At 36.6% G+C, this 20,561-nt stretch overlaps 1 protein-coding gene across 10 annotated transcripts in view; it reads right to left on the bottom strand.

Annotated features, from left to right (window-relative positions):
- The window catches only part of inpp4b (inositol polyphosphate-4-phosphatase type II B), a 405,764-nt gene that overhangs the window by 334,040 nt on the left and 51,163 nt on the right, over window positions 1-20,561 (bottom strand). For 9 of the 10 annotated variants that reach the window (XM_087237877.1, XM_087237876.1, XM_087237889.1 and 6 more), the window contains one exon: window positions 3,676-3,808. The exons of the other annotated variant lie outside the window; for it this stretch is intronic. Coding sequence is in view for 2 of the 9 variants with exons in the window: in XM_087237865.1 (XP_087093991.1) it covers window positions 3,676-3,694 (19 nt within the window). In the remaining 7 variants the exon portion in view is untranslated. The remainder of the gene's footprint in view (window positions 1-3,675; window positions 3,809-20,561) is intronic. 10 annotated transcript variants of the gene reach the window in all.

The following is a 20,561-nucleotide window of genomic DNA, read 5'->3' as shown; positions in this document are numbered from 1 at the left end:
TATAATGAATTGTTGGCGGTGCAGTTTACAGACTGTGGAGACACAGACAGACTCTAAAGAAAAATGCTAGGCTATCATAACCCAGCGATGGGTCAAAAATTGACAAATCTAACGTTGGGTTATTATTATTTTTTTAACTTAATTTAACAGCAGATTAACCCAACAGTTTTGACTGAAAAAAATTGCTGCTTGTTCTGACTAGTTATTTACAATGAACTCAATCAACACAATGCTTGAGGTTTTTTGGGGGACAGCTTAATTGTTTTATGATCAAACAACTTAAAATTGTAAACACTATTAAGTTACTTAATTGATTTGCATTGAGACGCCATGAAGGAGGACAATAAGACAATAGCATAAGGAGTTATATTAGAATCGCTTTAATAATAAGAGCTTTGATAAACACTGATCACCTTAATAACCAATAAGAAGGCTTAAATCTAATAAAATGTTTTGTGTGTGTGTGTGTGTGTGTGTGTGTGTGTGTGTTTCTGAACATCAAGAATGAAAAATACTGACCTGGCGGGCCACGTTTTCAATTGTCAAAGCATCTTTTGTAATATAATGAAGTGTTTGCGGTGCAGTTTACAGACTGTGGAGACACAGGGTGCTTTCACACCTACACTTTTGTTTCGGAACGTATCTCGTTTGCCCAGTTAGCGCGGTTCGATTGGCATATGTGAACAGGGCATTCGCGCTCTGTTCCGCGCCAAAGTAATCGCTCTGAGATCGCTTGAATGAGTTGGTCTCGGCTCGACTGAAACGAACCCTGGAGCGGTTCTATTGCAGTGAGAAAGCGATCCGATCCGAGCGCGGTTATATCACAGTGTTCTATGGATATGTAATAGGCTTACGGCTATATGAAGAGAGAATTATGAGTAGGACGGGAAGTTTCGCGAGTCTCCGGATGCCCGCAAACGAGTGATGATCTCCCGGTAATCTTGCGTCTCCCTCCCGGTCCTCAAATAGGCATCGTCATGCACCCTTCTCACCCCTCCCCACCTCGTCTCTCCTCAGACACGTCGCGCGCTCGCGCACCTTGTCAATCACTTTAATAACCAATAAGATTGCTTAAATCTCCTAAAGTGTTTTTGTATTTCTTAACATCAAGGGTGGAAAATACTGACCGGCGAACTATAAGTGGAACTGTCAAAGCATCTTTTGTAATAAAATTAAGTGTTTACATTGCAGTTTACAGACTGTGGAGACACAGACCGACTCTAAAGAAAAATTATGCTGGATTGCCGTAACCCGGTGTTGGGTCAAAAATGGACAAATCCAATGTGTGGTTAATTTGTTTTCAATTAAACTTAATTTAACACCAGATTAACCCCACAGTTTCGACTAAAAAAAGAGTTTTGCTGCTTATTCTAGTTATTTAAAATGAACTCAAACAACACAATGCTTAAGGCTTTGTTTGGGTGCACATCTTTATTTTTTATGTTTAATCTACTTAAAATTGTAAACCCTATTAAGCTAATATAATTGATTTACACTGGGACAACATTAAGGAATTGTGTGGATCCCAGCGTTTTGTAAAGCATGGAGTCCACAACACAACAATAAGACAATAGCATAAGGAGTTATATTATTGGAATCGCTTTAATAATAAGAGCTATAATAAACACTGATGACCTAAATGATCAATAAGAATGCTTAAATCTCTTAAAGTGTTTTTTGTTTGTGTTTCTGAACATCAAGAGTGGAAAATACTGACCGGTGAGCTGCCAAAGCAGCTTTTGTAATATGACTAAGTGCAGTTTACAGGCTGTGGAGACAAAGACTAAGGAAAAAATACTGGGTTGTCGTAACCCAGCATTGAGTCAAAATTGGCAAATCCTGAAGTTGGGTTAATTTTTTTCAGTTAAACTTAAATTAACGGCAAATCAACCCAACAGTTTTGAGTTTTGAGCATTTTTAAGGGATGGAAATAAGGCTTTATCCCTTAAAAAGACACTCATTGGAGTATTACGTAGGGGTTATACAGTGCAAAAAAAACCTTATCGCCTTAAATTTCTTAGTTGAATGCAATTTTTGAAACTTCAAACCAAACTTTTCTAGTCGTCTCAACTTACATTTATTAAACTGACTAAAATATTAAGTTCAACTTTGTATAACATAAAAATGTTTCTTAAAACCTGATTAACTTATTAAAATAAGATAAAGCAACAAAAAATAGATTAGTTTAACATTTTTACAGTGTAATGAGCATTTTATTATAGGATGCAATGAAATGAAAACCTGAGAATATTCGATTCAAAGCACACATGACCAGGTAAAAAAATAAATAAATCAAATAAAAAAATGTAAAAAATTAAAAAACAATAAAATAAGTGTATATAATCGAAAAACATCAGGGATTTTGGGCAAAAATAAATGTGCTTTTTTGAAAATTAAACAATGGAAATTTTAAATTAGTAATACTGCATACATTTGACATTTTTTATTATATTATAATTATTAAACATATTAAATCAAATGCCATTTTCAAACTATCTATATCAAAGTTCAAAAGTAAAGTAAATCATCAGGGATCACCACAGCGGAATGAAATGTTATGAACTTATCCAGCATATGTTTTACACAGCAGATGTCCTTCCAGCTGCAACCCAGTACTGGGAAACATCTATACACACTTATTAGCCCCTTTCACACAGTGATACTGGTAAATATCCGGAAAAATTCCAGAACGTCTTCCAGAACGGAACAAGTGCTAAATTCAAATTTAAACAAGCTCTGCTGGCACAGGCGAGGTCGTTCCGGAATTTTTCTGTAAAAGCCTATTTACACATCTGTTCCAAAATACCGGTCAATTCTGACATCATTAACCAGAAATGATCTCTAAACGGCTGCGCTTGTATTTGTAAACATAATAGCGGTTAGGCTTTTGTTGATAGTTTCACGTTGATGTAAAGCTTTAGCATTAATGCTGCTGCTTTGTCTCAGAGACATACACAGGCAAAAACGCTAACCACTGCTAAATGTTTACACATTTGACTACATTTCAAATTCTGTGGATTTATCAGTATTGTAAACAACTTCGATGAAAACATACGGAGGAACACTTTCGCATGTCGAGATGTTCATAATATGTGTTTGTGCTGGAGCTCACCGGAGCACTCCTACACTTCACATGCATTTTAAAATAGCCTTCATATATTTCATATAGAGAAGATACTGGACACAGACAAAAGGGATTCATTGTTTTTGAATCACTTCTTTTGAATCAATCTTGCATCTGAGGAAAGAAAGCAAACTAACCAGCAAATTGGCAAAAGATAAGAGCGTGTTTGATTTTCAGCTGCTGTTTATAGCTCCTTGGCTATGACTCTCTCTTCACACTCATAGGACAGTTATTTAGATTTAATTAAACCAAGCACATTCCTTCAAACTCCACCAGAGTCGAGCGTTTTACATTAGAAAAATGACACTTGGCACCACATTTTCTGTTTCAACTAATCTAATTAGCTTGTCGTAAGTATGACTGCTTCATTTTTAATTGCTGCTCGCCATTGCTTAAATTAAAATCAAGACTCATCCACTCCGAACAGCCTTTCGACTGATTAATTCGTGCCTCAGCAGCAGAGAGCGTGACTTCATGTTTGTTCTTTAAAGAAAAAGCATTTGCTGGAGCACAGAACACCTGCGTGTTGTAGATGGTTTGCTGCGACTGACCTCTGTATCTGGAGCTCATGCCCTTCTGCTCATCAAGACAGCAGGAGAGATGAAAAAAGCCTGAGGTGGAGGAGCGTCACATGCCTACATTTCCCATGAGCCCTGGCGGTGCACGTTCTGCTTCAGGGAGATCCTGCAGGAGTATGAATGTGAATGAGGTCAGGAAAACACGCTCATGCTCACTACAACGCCTAAGAGCGTTGTTATTTTAAGGTCGCAGTGAAATCATAATTTACTCTTCTTATTTTTTATATGTACATATTAGTTCTTGTTATTTTGTTGTTGTTGTTTTTTTTTGGTTGTTTGATATTTTATATTATTGTATTTGAATTTATTAGCATTCATATGTTTTAATCTAATACTGTAACCTTCCCTTCCCCCTTGAAGCAACTTTTCTTCACTTCTGGTCACATGGAATTCCTTTAGGGCGGAGCTATTAGGCCTTTAGGGTGGAGTTATCCGCAATTTAGGGTGGGGCTATCAGTTTGTTAGTGTGGAATTATCAGAGTGGTGCTTTCAGTGCTATAGGGTGGAGCTATCAGTCATTTACAGTGTAGCTATCAATCCTTGAGGGTGGAGTTATCAATCCTTTAGGGTGGAGCTATTAGTCTTTTAGGAAGGGGCTAGAAGTTCTTTAGGGTGGAGTTATCAGATATTTAGGGAGGGGCTATCAGTTATTTAGGGCAGAGCTATCAGTCATTTAGGGAGGAGGTATCCATCCTACAGGAAGGGGTATTGTTTTTTTAGGCCGAGCTTATTGAGGGGGCTTTTAGTCATCCAGAGAGGGGCTATCCGTACTTAAGGATGGAGTTATCAATGCTTTAGGGAGGAGTTATTAGAATTTTAGAAAGAGGCTACCAGTCCTTTAGGATGGAGCTATCAGCCTTTAGGGCAGGGGCTATCAGTACTTGAGGGCGTGGCTATCAGTCATTGAGGGTGGAGTTATCAATCCTCTTGTGTTGAGTTATTAGTCTTTTAGGGAGGGACTTTCAGTCATTGAGGGTGGAGTTATTAGCCTTTTAGGGAGGGGCTATCTGTTTTTGAGGGTGGAGTTATCAATGCATAAGGGTGGGGTTATTAGTCATTGAGGGTGGAGTTATCATTCCTTTAGGGTGGAGTTATTAGTATTTAGGGAGGTACTTTTAGTCCACGGGGGTGAATTTATCAATCCTTTAGGGTGAAGTCTTTTAGGGAGGGGCTATCAGTCATTGAGGGTGGAGTTATCAATCCTTTAGGGTGGAGTTAATGGTCTTTTAGGGAGGAGCTATCAGTCATTGAGAGTAGAGTTATCAATCCTTTAGGGTGGAGTTTGCATCTTTTAGGCAGGGGCTATCAGTCATTGAGGGTGGAGTTATCAATCTTTTAGGCTGGAGTTAGTCTTTTAGGGAGGGACTATCAGTCATTGAGAGTGGAGTTATCAATCCTTTAGGGTGGAGTTATTAGTCTGTTAGGAAAGGGCTATCAGTCATTGAGAGTGGAGTTATCAATCCTTTAGGGTGGGGTTAGTCTTTTAGGGAGGGGCTATCAGTCATTGAGGGTGGAGTTATCAATCTTTTAGGCTGGAGTTAGTCTTTTAGGGAGGGACTATCAGTCATTGAGAGTGGAGTTATCAATCCTTTAGGGTGGAGTTATTAGACTTTTAGGAAAGGGCTATCAGTCAATGAGAGTGGAGTTATCAACCCCTTAGGGTGGAGTTATTATTCTTTTAGGGATCAGCTATCAGTCATTGAGGATGGAGTTATCAACCCTTTAGGGTGAAATTATTAGTCTTTTAGGGAGGGGCTATCTGTCCCTGAGGGCGAAGCTATCAGTCTTTTATGGAGGGATGATCAATCTTTTAGGGTGGAGCTATCAGTCTTTTAAGTAATTTAGAGAGGGGCTATCAGTCTCTCAGGGCAGAGCTATCACCCTTTTAGTGAGGTGCTATCAGTCCTTAAGGGGGAAGTTATCAATCCTTTAGGGAGGGGCTATCAGTCCTTTAGGATGGAGTTATCAGTGTTTTTAGGAGGGGCTATTAATGTGTCTCTTTTCTTCTCTGAATTCATCCATTTGTCAATCTTCTTTCATTTTGTTAGCAACATCCATCTTTCAACAATCCAATCAGTTCCCAAATAACAAAATCATGTGCCACTCTGTATTTATTTCTCATTTCAGGACTATTTCAAGTGGATGTACGTCACAATAGCAGATCTTAACTTCAGTTTCATAGCAAATTACAATTGTTAATACCTATTTACCACATGGGTAAAAACTGCTAAATTACATTAATGCATGCTGTGATGCATGCCATTTCACAGCATTTCAGTTTATTAGGCCACACTGAAAACAAAGTGTGAGTGTCTGTGTCTCGTGGCCTCATGTGGACAAAAACTGCTAAGAAAGACACAGACGTGGAAAAGCTGAGAGAGCACAGACTGGGTTTGGACTGATGACAAAAGAGGTTTAAAAAAATCAATTACTGGACGTCCGAGGGGAACTAAGAGACTAACATGGAAATTATTTCTCATCCAGCTTCGAAATGATTCGGTCATCCCTTGTGGTTTTGTGTTTTTGTGCATATTTGAGCACACTGTACGATGAATGGTGCCTTGGACAACATAAGTTAGAGTTAGTTCAGTTTAAAATGAGAGCTGTACAACATATTTAATTATGCCAGTTATTTGTTTAATGTTTGTTGGTTTTGGATGAAACAATATTAAAAACTGTAATAGGTTATATTTATTCATTCATTCATTTTCTTTTCGGCTTAGTCCCTTTATTAATCTGGGGTTGCCACAGCGGAATGAACCGCCAACTTATCCAACACGTTTTATGCAGCGGATGCTCTTCCAGCTGCAACCCATCACAGAGAAACATCCATACACACTCATTCAAACACATACACTATGGACAATTTAGCTTATTCAATTCTCCTATAGCGCATGTGTTTGGACTTGTGGGGGAAACCGGAGCACCCGGAGGAACCCCACATGAACACGGGGAGAACATGCAAACTCCACACAGAAATGCCAACTTACCCAGCTGGGGCTCAAATCAGCGACCTTCTTGCTGTGACGCGATTTTGCTACCCACTGCGCCACCATGCTGCCTTTTTTATTATATTTTAAAATATTATTTAAAATTTGAGCTGTTAATTAGCGGTTCATTCTGCTGTGGTGAACCCTGATAAATCAAGGACTAAGAGGAGGAAAGTGAATGATATGACTTGTTTTAATATATAAATAAATAAGTAAATGTTTGTTTAAATATAATAATTCCAATCCAAATCAGCTGATACAGTATATTTAGAGCTCATAAAAAGTATTCACAATTTGAAATTTAGGATTCAATTCTCATCATGCAGGTTAGCAAAATTAAAAATAAAATTAAAAAACATTAAATCATTATTTGGTAAACTGTTTCATAAGTTTGAGTTCTGTAAGACCTTTATTATTGTTATTATTAATGGGGCAACACGGTGGCTCAATGGTTAGCACTGTCGCCTCACAGCAAGAAGGATACTGGTTCGAGCCTCAGCTGGGCCATCGTGTATGTGTGTGAATGCAACGGGTGTTTTCCAGTACTGGGTTGCAGCTGGAAGGGTATTCGCAGTGTAAAACATGCTGGATAAGTTAGTGGTTCATTCCGCTGTGTCGACCCCTGATGAATAAAGGGAATAACCTGAAGAAATATAAATGGATGAATTATTATTAAACAAAGATACATTAAAATTAATCAAATGTTATTTTGAAGAAGTAACTATTTTATTTACTTTATATTATATTTATATTATTAATAAATCTGTTTAAAATAAATTCAGTTTCAACTTCATCAAATAACACAAAAAAATGTTATTAGTTTCTGAAATATGAAGCACTGGTTTATACATTAATAACAATGAAAATTGTAATATTACGCCCCATTCACATGGAGCTCGCCATTCACTTTGAGTAGGTGACGTCAGGCGTTGCCGAACTGCATTGTGGATCCGTCGGCGCCGCTTCAGAGGCGTTGCTCGCTGCAGAAGTTGGGACCTGCTGAACTTTTCAAGCGGTAATAGAAGCGTCAGCCAATCAGATCGCTGTATGCAAATACACCAGCTTAGACAGTGGCCTAATGCTGACTGAATTTCATTGGCTGACGCTGCTATTGTCAAGAATTGACGCTGAAGCCCCATGTGAATGGGGCGTTAGAATGCTTGCTGAAGGATCATGTGTGAATCACACACACACACATATATATATATATATATATATATATATATATATATTTTTTTTTTTTTTTTTTTTTGCAATATAATCAAATAAAATGCATTCATCTGCATTTACAATAATATTTCATATTTTTCCAGCTTTTACTGTATTCCGGATCTTGAGTGTGTTTATGTGTATGAGTGTTTCCTGTGTGTATGTGTTTATCAGCGAGTGTTATGATCTGGAATGAGCAGTCGCAGCGGTGCAGTCGTGTCAGTAAAGCTGAATTGGATGTAACACGAGTCATTAATCAAAGTGAGCGAGAAAAACAGAGGAGGGATGTGAAGCTGAAATGATGAAACATCGCAAATACAGACACATCAACTTCTTCCTCGCATCTACAACACTTTTCTGTGTCTTAGAACTGCATTTAAGTTCCAAAGCAACCTCCAAAAACATTGTTTGAATTATTTTGCCGAGTCACAAAACATGGGAAAGTGTTTGTTTGGAAAATGGGTTTGAGTTTTTCTTTATGTTCTTTTATTCTTTGTTATTACCTTTGTCTGACAAACTCAAAATGACATAATGGGTCCAGTGTAAACCAAGAAATGCTATTTTCCCTTACAGGTTTAATGTGTTATATTTTACAAGCTTGAGATGGGTATAAGAGGTTTTTTATTTTTATTTAAAAGAACTCTATTCTGCTCTCCAAGACTGGCTATTTATTTATATATATTCAATACATATTTGGTGTAATACAAAAATGACAGTTAATTAATTATTTATCTACATTTTTAATGGGTTTTTACAATGATCATCATTTCATTATATACAAAAATAAAACCGCAGACAATCTTTGTTATTGCTAAGTAAAAGAAATTTGATTCTCTCCAATTAGCTTTAGCTATGTTCAACTTTGAAAATGCTTGATTTTTTTCCACCCTCTTTCGTTCTTTCAGCCATAAAACGAACCACCAAAAAAAAAAAAAAAAAAAAAGATACGATGGTAGTGCCCTCTGGAGTAGATCTCATGCATTTTTCATCAGCGGTACAACAAAAACTTTTCCTGCCCTTCATGACCTGCTCGCCTTCACACCTACATGCAGTCACTGATTCATGTGGGATTAATGCATTTCTCCTACATGGCTACATGTTAAATATTTTACCTAGAGGAGTTAATGGGCAAGAGAGACCTGTGTGTGTGTGTGTGTGTGTGTGTGTTTGTAATTTAGCAGATTGATTAAAAGATTATTTCAGTGCAACTCTACAGGGCTGTTTCGGATTCAACAATTCAGTTTCATCTTCATTATCACTCAGTTCACATTTAAAACTGACTTAATTAGGAATTCACTTCTATCCCTAGCCAATAATGCAAACAAACGCAGATCAATCTTAAAACAAAAAAAAAACTAATAGAAAAAACTAAATGATTAAAAACGTACATATAAATAAACAAAAACTAAATATATATATATATATATATATATATATATATATATATATATATATATATATATATATATATATATAAACTAAATAAAAAATATTTGAAAAAAAAAAATTCTCAACACCAGCTCATTGGGAATATGTGCCCAGGGATACATTTCTGAGAACAAATATGTGCTCGCACATACAAATGGCTGCAGTTCAAGTGTGAAATGAACAGTATGATGCCACAAACAACTTCTGTTCCTTTTCCCGATGTACTTGCTGACTGTTTTGCTTGGTAGCGCATCACAAACACCATGAACAGACTTTGGACGCAAATCGGTGCAGACTGGGTTTAAGTCCGATAAAGGACATTTCCAGAAGCCAGGTAAAACAAAATCCAAAAAGAATCATGGTGGAAGCATGTGGCCGCAATGGTTTTTCTTTTCAAATTTTGTTATGAAAACACTATCGGTTGGGTTAGGGCGTCACAGTGGTGCAGTGGGTAGCACAATCGCCTCACAGCAAAAAGATCACCGAATCGAGCCTCGGCTGGGTCTCTTGGTATTTCTGTGTGGAGTTTGCATGTTCTCCCTGTTTTCAAGTGGGTTTACTTTGAGTGCTCTGGTTTCCCTCACAGTTTAAAGACATGCGCTATAGGTGAATTGGGTAGGCTAAATTCTCCGTAGTGTATGTGTGTGTGTGAAGGAGTGTATGGGTGTTTCCCAGTGATAGGTTGCAGCTGGAACGTCATTCGCAGTGTAAAACATATGCTGGATAAGTTGTAGCGACCCCAAAATTAATAAAGGGACTAAGTCAAAAAGAATTTGAATGAATGAATATCGGTTGGGTTTAGGGTGGGTCAGTCAATATTAAGCTAATATTTAATGGGCGACGACAAGCCGATATTCTCTAACACACACAAGTAGGACAATAAGACTGGCAGAAATATACACAATGCCCTCAGGTGGATTTACCAGAAATGGCACAAATGAAGCGTGCCAGAGTAACATGTTTGAGATTGTAATATACACAGGGCCCTCTATTGGATTTATGTGTAAACAAAAACTGCAAGCACATGTAGCCCAGGGTATATATTTATCGGTTCTCAAAAAAATTAGCCCTGGGCACATATTAACAATGAGCATGTTTTTTTTTCTTTGTTGTTGTTGTAAAATTAACACACTGGATGCTCAGTGCCGTGACACGGTGTACACATGACAGTTGAAAGTATCACACATCAGGTGCGCACATTCGCATGCTATTTAAAATGAAACTAATCAGATGGCGCTCTGTGGCGTGGCAGACATGTGAAGAGTGTCCGGAGTCGTGGCTGGGTGCCACGGACAGCTGCTGACTTGCGGCGCTGGTGTGTGTACCCTGATAGAAACCTATGTTTAGAATTCTAAAATGCATGGCGATGCGCGTTGCCGAGCGGCGCTTCTGATGTGCGACCTGCTTTAGCCTTAATGTTGTCGACTCTAGCCAAAAAACGTTATGGCCTCGATGATGTAAGCAACAATTAAAAGTCGTGGTCATGCTTCACTTTTCACCTCATTGATTTCAATTCATACATTTGCGAGTGTGTCAGACTGGAAACGCAAGCTTGTGTGACAAGTTTCACATGTTGCTGCATTTAAAGTTCAAGTCTGGTGAACTCTGACCTGCAAATTAGTAATATGTATATGCGTGAGACCAATAAATCTGTGCAGAAATGTAAAATATGGAACAATAGCTGGTTTGTCAGTGTTGCATAATCTTTTATCCCGCCCCTTTTCACAGCATCAAACACTGTAATGTCACGCTGTTGCTCTACATTTATCACAGATACTTCTTTTGTTCTTTTTTCGGCTGTATGTATTTGTTTGATCCGTTGTTTTGTTGTTCAGTCTTTTGTTCTACAGTGCTGTTGTACTATTTATCTGTCTCTCCCATGTTGATTTGTTTATTGTTTCCTTTTTTCTTTCTTTCTGATGTTCCTTCTCATATTCTGTCAAGCTACATACTGTTATTCCATCTGTCCTTCTATCAATCTGTTGTTCTGTCCATTGCTTTAATGTTTGTTTTATTGTTGTTTTTTGCTATTTATTGTTCTTTATGTCATGATTCTACTCTGTTGATCTATTATTCTATCATACTATCTATAGTTGTTCTGCAGAGTTTAGTATGGTAATAAATATGTATATGGCAATGTTGATGGCTTTGGTCTTGATGTAATATATCTGCTACACTGCTGCTGCTGCTTTGGTTATTATGGAAGAGCAATAAACAGAGACTTGCAGATTGAGAATATAACACATTGCTGCTGCAAACATATACAGTCTTATTATTATTTTAATAGCAGTCAGAAATATTAGACCCTTCTAATTTTTTTATCCCCTGTATTTTTTGCTTCCCAAATTCTATTTATCGCAAAGAATTTTTCAACGCATTTCTAAACATAATAGTTTTTATAACTATTTTCTATATTATCTACTGAATTCTTTTATCTTTGCCATGATGACATTAAATAATTGACTAGATATTTTTAAAGATACTACTGCTTACAGTGACATTTAAAGGCTTAACTAGGTTAATAGGGCAAGTCATTGTACAACAGTGGTTTGTTCTGTAGACCATTAAAAATATATATATATTGCTTAAGGGGGCTAATAATATTGACCTTAAAATGTTTTATTAATTCTAGCTAAAATAAAATAAACTTTTTCCAGAAGAACAAAAAACCCAATCACATTGCAGCAACTTAATGCATGTAGACAGACTGGCTGGTCTGAGTATTTCAGAAATTGCTGAACTACTAGGATTTTCACACACAACCATCTCTAGGGTTTACAGAGAATGGTCTGAAAAAGAGAAAATATCCAGTGATCGGCAGTTCTGTGGGCGCAAATGCCTTGTTGATGCCAGAGGTCAAAGGAGAATGGCCAGACTGGTTTCATCTGATAGAAATGCAACAGTAACTCAAATAAGCGTGAATCCTCTTAGACTGGTTTCTTGAACATGACAATGGGTTCGCTGTACTCAAATGGCCTCCACATTCACCAGTTCTTAATCCAATAGAGCACTTTTGGGATGTGGTGGAACGGGCTACCAAAGTTGATATAGTAACCAATTAGGCATGACTTCTCAGCCTGTGTGTGTTTCACGAAAGAACTTTGTATTTGTTTTTTCTAAGAGGTTTTTACTGAAAATGTACGTACTCTAATTACCGCTTGCAGCTATATTAATTTCTGCAAATCCGTCAGAAACGACACACTTTACTGCATTAAAGAGTTGAGCGAGTTTTCAAAAGGAGGCTATTTTAAATGGATGAAACTGATTTCCGAAACTCACATCTTTCCCTTTTCCCCCTCAGCTCACCAAAGTGTACGCTTTTAAACTCCTCTAAAGATTACATTTTATGAAATAATGAGTTCTCTCTGGTGTAGATTCCTGCGCTTTCTCAAACAGGTCATGTAAAGCAAATCTTAACAGCATAAATGAGAAATACTCTCCGTCTTAAACCCTGACAGATATAAAAATCTTTTTGGCAGCACCTTAATGAAAAGAGTTAAAGGTGGATCACTGTTTTTTTGGTCTGCTACAAATGTCGCCATCCAAATATGATTAATCATGGCTCTTCCATATGCAGTGGAAAGCTATTATGGTTAGCTGTTACAGAGCAATTGCCAGCAGACCCGGACTGAATTTTGAGCAGGTCTGTGCGCTGTGTTTTGAATAATGCAGTGGAGACGGGTGACAAACTCCACCGCATGATATTCCGGCTGCAATCAACATAACAAATCTTCTCAAATGACATTTACTGTAATATTACTGCTGCTGCCACCACATCAAATCTGCCCGTCTTCTAGTTTTGTACTTTTCATGCCATACAAAATGTTGGACAAGAGTTCTTCTGGAGTTCATTATTGTTTGCTGCATTAGATCAGCTGAACTATCTGAACTTGCTTAACTCTGCTGGGTGAGTTATGTTCATCTGTCTATCACATATTCCGTTGTCATCATTCATTCATCATTCTGAATTTGGCTGTTGATCTTTTTATTATCGTTCTATGCATCTTTGCAATGTGTTCTATCATCCATTAATCCACTCAACCATCATTCCATCCATTTTGCTTTGGTATCCATCTATCACTGTTATATTTCTATTTCATTCATCCATACATCTACGCTTTTGTTTTTGTCCATCATCAATCCATTCAATTGTCATTCCATGTTTTGTTGGACCATCAACAGCCCAAACTATTATTCTGTCATCAATCCATCCTTTTGATTTGTTCTTCCATTCTCCATATATTTATTTATCCATCGTTTACCCCATCATATCCATTCATCCCTCCATCAATATTCTGTTTCACCATCCCTCCATCTTTTATTTCACCATACATCTATTTTTTGTCCATCCATCCATATGTTCTATCATCAATCAACCATCTATCCATCTCTTTCGTTCTATCATCCATCCATCCATCCTTTTGTTTGTTCCTTCATCTATCTTTTTATTCCATCAATCAACCACCCATCTCTTGTAAATCATTCATTTTTCTGTCCATTCATTCACACATCAATCCATACATTTGTTCTACCATCCATTCATCTTGTTACATCATCAATCAACCACCCATCTTTTGCACGTCGTTTATTTTTCCATCCATTCATTCATCCACCCATCTATTGTTTGTTTCACCATATCCATCTATCCCTCTATCTATTCATCTATCCATCTTTTGTTCCACCATACATCCATTTTTGTCAATCCATCTATCTATCCACCTCTTTTGTTCCATCATCAATGAACCATCCATCTTTTGTTATATCATACATTTTCCCATTCATCCATCCATCCATCACTCCCACAATATCCACCCATCCATCTTTTTTGTTTCTTCTTACATTCATCCATCTTTTTCGTTCCATCATCAGTCAACCATCCATCTTTTGTCCTATCATTCATTTTTTCCATTCATTCATTTCTCCATCCATCTTGTTGCACGATATCCATCCATCCATTTTTTGTTCCACCATCCATCCATTTTATCCATCAATTTGTTTTTCCATCAATTCCATCCATCCATCTTTTATTCCACCATCCATCCATCTTTTTGTTCCAGCATCAATCAACCATCCATCTTTTGAACTATTATTCAATTCATCCATCCATCATTCCACAATATCCATAAATCCACCCTTTTTGTTTGTTCTTACATTTCTCCATCTCTTTAGTTCCATCATCAGTCAACCATCCATCCATCCATTCATTAATTCATCCATCTATCATTCCACCATATCCACCCAACCATCCTTTTTGTTTGTTCTTACATTCATCCATCTCTTTTTTTCACCATCAGTTAACCATCCATCTTTTGTTCTATCATTACTTTTTCCCCACATTTATTCATTCATTCATATTTTGTTCCACTGTACCATTCATCCACCCATCCACCTTTTGCTTCCCCATTTATCCATCCATCCATCCATCCATCCCTCTATCCATTTGCTTGTTTTACATCCACCCCTTTCTTTTGTTCCATTATCAATCAAACATCCACCTTTGGTTCTAACATTATTTTTTTCCATCCATTCATCAATTTTTCCACTATATCCATCCATTTTGTTTGTTTTTACATTTATCCACCTCTTTTGTTCCATCATAAGTCAACCATACACCTTTTGTCCTATCATTCAATTTTCCATTTATTCATCCATCCATCCATCCATTCATTCATAAACGTTTTGTTTATCATTCATTTTTCCCATCCATTCATCCATCTTTATTCCAACCATTTCCATCCATCCATCCATCCAACTTTTTGCTCCCCCATGCCTATCCTCCCCATCCATCCCTCCTTCCCTCTATTGGTTTTTAATAGCCATCTATCAATGCATCAACTAATGTATCTTGTCATCCATCCACCATCACATACAACATCACATATGCAGTTTCTCTCTCTCTCTCTCTCTCTCTCTCACTCTCTCTCTCTCTCTCCGTCTCTCTCTCTCTTTGGTTTCCATAATGCATTTTTTAAAATGTCTATCTAAGGGAGCAATTAACAGAAGCAGGATCAAAGCCAAAGCCACAGTGAGGCCAAGAGCTGAAACAGCAGCAGACGCTCATCTCTGCATTCAGCTGCGTCTGGAGCTAGTCACCGCCACTCACTCTATTAGCTCATGCACCAACATAACCTCATATGCACCGAACACTTTGCTCCACGAGGGAAATTACATGGCATATTCATAAGTCCGCTCTCCCATTTTTCTGCACTCAACAAATACAGTCCAAGCCCAGGAGCAGCTCCTCACTTCAGGCCACTGATGACCTGTCCCGTCCCTTCAGCAGGTTTACAGGGCATGTTTAGCATTGCTCATTTGCCTTTATTTTGTGCACTGAGGTAGAATTGTGTTTAATGTACTGCATGCATAACCCCGCGTGGCCAATGCTGATTGCAGTTTCCCAGCGATGAGCTTCGCCGAAAGCGTTCGTCTTTTTTGTTGAGCTCTCGCATCGACTGTCCTTTGTTTTAAAGGTCTCGGCGGTGCTGCTTGTTAACTGCTTTCCAACATTCTGCCAAATTCCCATCAACATCCCTAATATCGGACGACAGTTTTAATGCCTGGCAGGTTTTCCAGAAAGGAGCGCACCAGGTGTTGCATACAAAGTTCTCCTCTGCACTTCTCAACCGTGGAGGTTATTGAATATGGAAAACCAGGCCTGAGAGTATTGATTTACATACATTTTTGTAAATTAAAACAAAGCAACTGGGGCAAAGTACATTTAAAGTATTCGAAAGTTGAGTTAAAGGCACACTGAAATCCAGACATTTGTTCAATTTTATTTTTCAACAGATTTTTATGTTTATATTGGGTCCCACTTTATATTAAGTGTCCTTAACTACTATGTACTTGCATCAAAATTAAATACAATGTACTTACTGTGTTCATAATGTATTTAAGAACACTTGTGGTGGTCTTGAGTTGGGATAGGGGTTATGGACAGGTTTGGTGGTGTGGGTAGGTAAGGGTGGGTTAAGGTGTAGGGAATGGTCATCAGTGTATTTACAAATGTAATTACAGAAGTTAATTACAAATGTAAATACATACAGGTATTTAATCAAGCATAAGTACACAATAAATACATGTATTTACACAATAAGTACATTGTAACAAACTATTAATTCCTGCGTAAGTACATGTTAGTTAAGGCCACTTAATATAAAGTGGGACCTTATATTGTATACTTGAGTATACAATACATTGTTTATATTATATTATATTGTACATAAGTTGGGGCTTTATGGTAGCACAGTGGGTAGCATGATCAAAATGGTTTAAAACAATTGGAAACGCTTTTAATCTAGCCAAAATAAAACAAATAAGACTTTCTCCTGAAAAAAAAACAAATATTTTAGGAAATACTATGAAAAATTCTTGAATCTGTTTAACATCATTTGAAAAATATTTGAAAAAGTTTTAATAATAACTAATAATTTCGACTTCCCACTACAGATTAATTGCTATACTTCACTATAGAATGGTTTGGAAACACTCTAATATTTACAATAAATGACTATAGCATTTCTTTGCCTGTAGCAGTATATGCAAGCATCTCTCCTCAGTTTTTCTTTCTTCTTTTTTTCTGTTTCCTCATTCGCAGGCGATGCGTATCTTCAACACTCCACAGATTTCAAAGCATGTCTCCTCCATTCTTCAGGCTATCTTGTAATCTGACGGAAGGTGCGGCGGTAAATAGGAAATCCTCCTCATTGTGTTTTTTGTGTCTGCGGAACATCAAAGTGCAGAATAATGGAGTCGCGAATGGCAATACAATTAAAGACGGATCTTCAGGATAACACTCGCTTCATCTTCACCGGGGAATACGCTTGATGAAGTTCCTAATGAATTCAATTACGCCCCGACCTGTCTGAAATATCGCTAAGGATCAAGCCAGTCACGAAGCGAGCACACAACTATTTTCATCCGACAAATAAAAGTCCTCAGCGTCCACCGAAAATCAATGCAATCTGCTGCTGAAATGGTCCTGGCAGAGTTGACAAATGAAAGATTTATAGCAACAAATAGATTAGGACGCAAACTGATTTCATTAGTATTCATAGTGTTTACGTAAAGTCATTCAAACACACACACACACAAACACTATATATGAAGTTTCAGACTTACAAAATCAATATTTCTTTAATATTTCATAGTTGTTTTGTTGATACATCTATGTTAATCGTTTATGTATATGAGATTAACTAGGTGTTCAGTTTTAAGGTGCTAATAGAATCTTACTATATTGTTGTAGAATAAAATTAAAATTCTACTCTTTCTAAATCATTTCTTTAAGTTTACATAATGCTTCAAAGAGAGTTTTACGTCATAAATAAATGATGCATGTTTATATATTTATTATGTACTACATTGCTTATTTTGCTAATAGATGTTGCTTAAATATTAAAAATATACAAACATAAATAAATAAAAAATAATAATAAAATTATTTTATACAATTTTTAAATGCTAAAATAAATAAAAATGAAATAATATATAAATAATGCTTATTTATTAATAGCAGACTAACATCACATGAAGAATTGCTATATTATTTCTCAAGTATGGCCAAGATGTAAAGTTAAAAATATACAATAATAATAGCAATAATACTAAATAATGATATTCAATAATAATAACAATAACAATAATACTAAATAATAAGAATAATAGTAATGATAATTGTAATAAAGAATAACAAATAAAAATGGAATAAAACTTTTTTTGAAAGTCTTGAAGTTTATAAAACTTTACATAAAAAATAAAATATATCTACTATTTTGCATGTTGTCTTCGTGTTGGCATGGGTTTCCTCCGGTTTCCCCCAAAAACATGCGCTATAGGTGAATTGGGTAAAATAAATTGTCCGTATCTATATATGAGGATGAGTGTGAATGGATGTTTCCAAGTGATGCGTTGCTGCTGGAAGGGCATCCGCTGCGTAAAAACTTGCAGGATAAGTTGGCAGTTCATTCCGCTGTGGCAACCCCAGATTAATAAAGGGACTAAGCTGAAAAAAAATAAATGAATAAATAAAAATAACTTAATGATATATAAATAATGCTTATGTATAATGCTTATATATTAAAAGCATACAAATATCACAAGAAGTATTGCCATATTATTTGTCAAGTATAACCAAGATGTAAAGTAAAAATATATAACAACAACAACACTAAAATAATGATAATAACAATAATAATAACAATAATAATAAAGTCCTAAAGCAATCTTTATAAATAATTTCTTTAGGTTTTATACAATACTTCAAAGAGAGTTTTACATCATAAATAAATAAATAAATATATATGTATGGCTATATTATTTGTCAGGTATAACCAATATATAAAGTAAAATCTAAATGAATAAATAAAAGAAAGAAAGAAAGAAAGAAAGAAAAATTAAAGAAAAGAAAAAAATTAACGTTTTTATTAAATAAATAATTATTTTTAAATCCTTTTAAATAAGTGTGGCTTTATACAAAAGTAAAAAAATACAAAATCAAACAAAAAGTGCTCAAATAATAGCTTAAATAATGTATCGGTGCTCTTTGGGTAAGGGATTCAGCAGAATAAACAAAAATCAGTAAAGGCACTCAGAAATTGTGGAAAAAAATATTTAAAAGCCTTTATTGACATAGCTATCCATGTTAATAAAACCTTTTTAACATTTTTTCCACACTTTGAGTGCCTTGGACTGATTTTTGCTGTAAAAATACTTTTAAATAGATGTGAATAAGGCCTGCTGGACCAGTGTATATCAAAACTGAAGGAAAAAAACAACAACAACAAACATCATCTAGCGTAATTGAAGAACACAGTGCAGAATTTGTATTTCATTAGCCTACAGTGAGCCTGCTGTGCACAGACAGTATGTAATTACTGGGTAATGCTTTTAATTGGAGACATCGGCGCGATTCTGAATAGAGTGTTTTCTGAGCTTAGGCCGAGATCCTGCGCTTCAAGAGGAAAATCCACTTGATAAGCAAACAACCGATTAGACTGGAAAAAAGCATTCAGCCGTTTTGACTGCAGCGAGGATTTAAGCTTCGTAGTTTTGGTTAATACTTGGAGAATTCAGCCAGAAAATGTCGGAAAGTTTTCAGATGCCATGTTTTGGAGGAAAAACTAATAGCCAGTTGTGTGTGAGATTCCAGAATGAGAATTTGATGCCTTGAGAACTCAATTTCACCGCAGGGAGAATGAAGCCGAAAATATATGCAAAAAAAATCTAATTAAAATGATGGCCTGCTGGTTAGTGATGGTGGGTCAAGCTTTGGCTGGTTGGACTGGGCCAGCTGATGTAACCAGGCAACAAGAACCAATTACACCAGCTAGCAGCAAAAATCATCATAACAACATTAGTTTTCCTTCAGCTTAGTCTCTATTTCAGAGGTCGCCACAGCGGAATGAACCGTCAACTATTCCAGCATATGTTTTACACAGCGGATGCCCTTCCAGCCACAATCAGTACTGGAAAACATACACACTAATATTCCAACACAATCTCACGCCAATTCGTAACTTTTTCATTTAGTGGCTAATTCGTATGAATTCGTACCATCTAATTCATACAATTTAGTACGATTTGCTCCTCCCCCAATGACAGTTGGGGTTAGGGGTGGGGTTAGGTGCCACGCCTCCTTTTTAAAATCGTACCATTCGTACCATTTCTCGTACCATTGAATTAGCTACTAAACTGGCAAAACGTAAAATACTTACGTTTTCTCATGAGATTAGGCTGAATATTCACATGTCTTTAGACTTGTGGGGGAAACCAGAGCACCCGGAGGTGCTTTAAATGCAAAAAGAAAGAAGAAGAAATTTTAATAATTAGAAACTGGTTATAGTCACACACTGCTGCCACACACACTGCTGCCACACAACTGTCTTTAAACCACGTATAAAAGTGATTTTTACATAATAGGTCCAATCAAACACCCTTAGTTTTAAATAATAAACTGCATAAACTGGAAGATGCAGGGACGTTTATTTTAGTATTTTGACATACTTCCAGTGTGTATTTGTGAATTGTAAGGTCCCTGAACACATTGGGATCATGGATCTGGCATGTTAGGCTAGGATGTAGATGTTGTGGACGAAAGTGAAGTCCCGGGGCGGGGTTTGGTTGTCACGGACTAAAGTAAAAGTGAACAGCAGATTGGGGTGGAGGGTGGCTGAGGAGGGGGATCAGTAAAATGAGTTGATTAAAATGATCAGATTTCAGAGGTGCCGGACC

Source organism: Danio rerio, chromosome 1 (genome assembly GCF_052040795.2).
Source record: "Danio rerio strain M-AB ecotype USA chromosome 1, GRCz13ab, whole genome shotgun sequence".
NCBI lineage: Eukaryota > Metazoa > Chordata > Actinopteri > Cypriniformes > Danionidae > Danio > Danio rerio.
Note: the sequence above shows the minus strand (reverse complement) of the source record. Positions and strands in the feature narration are given on the sequence as shown.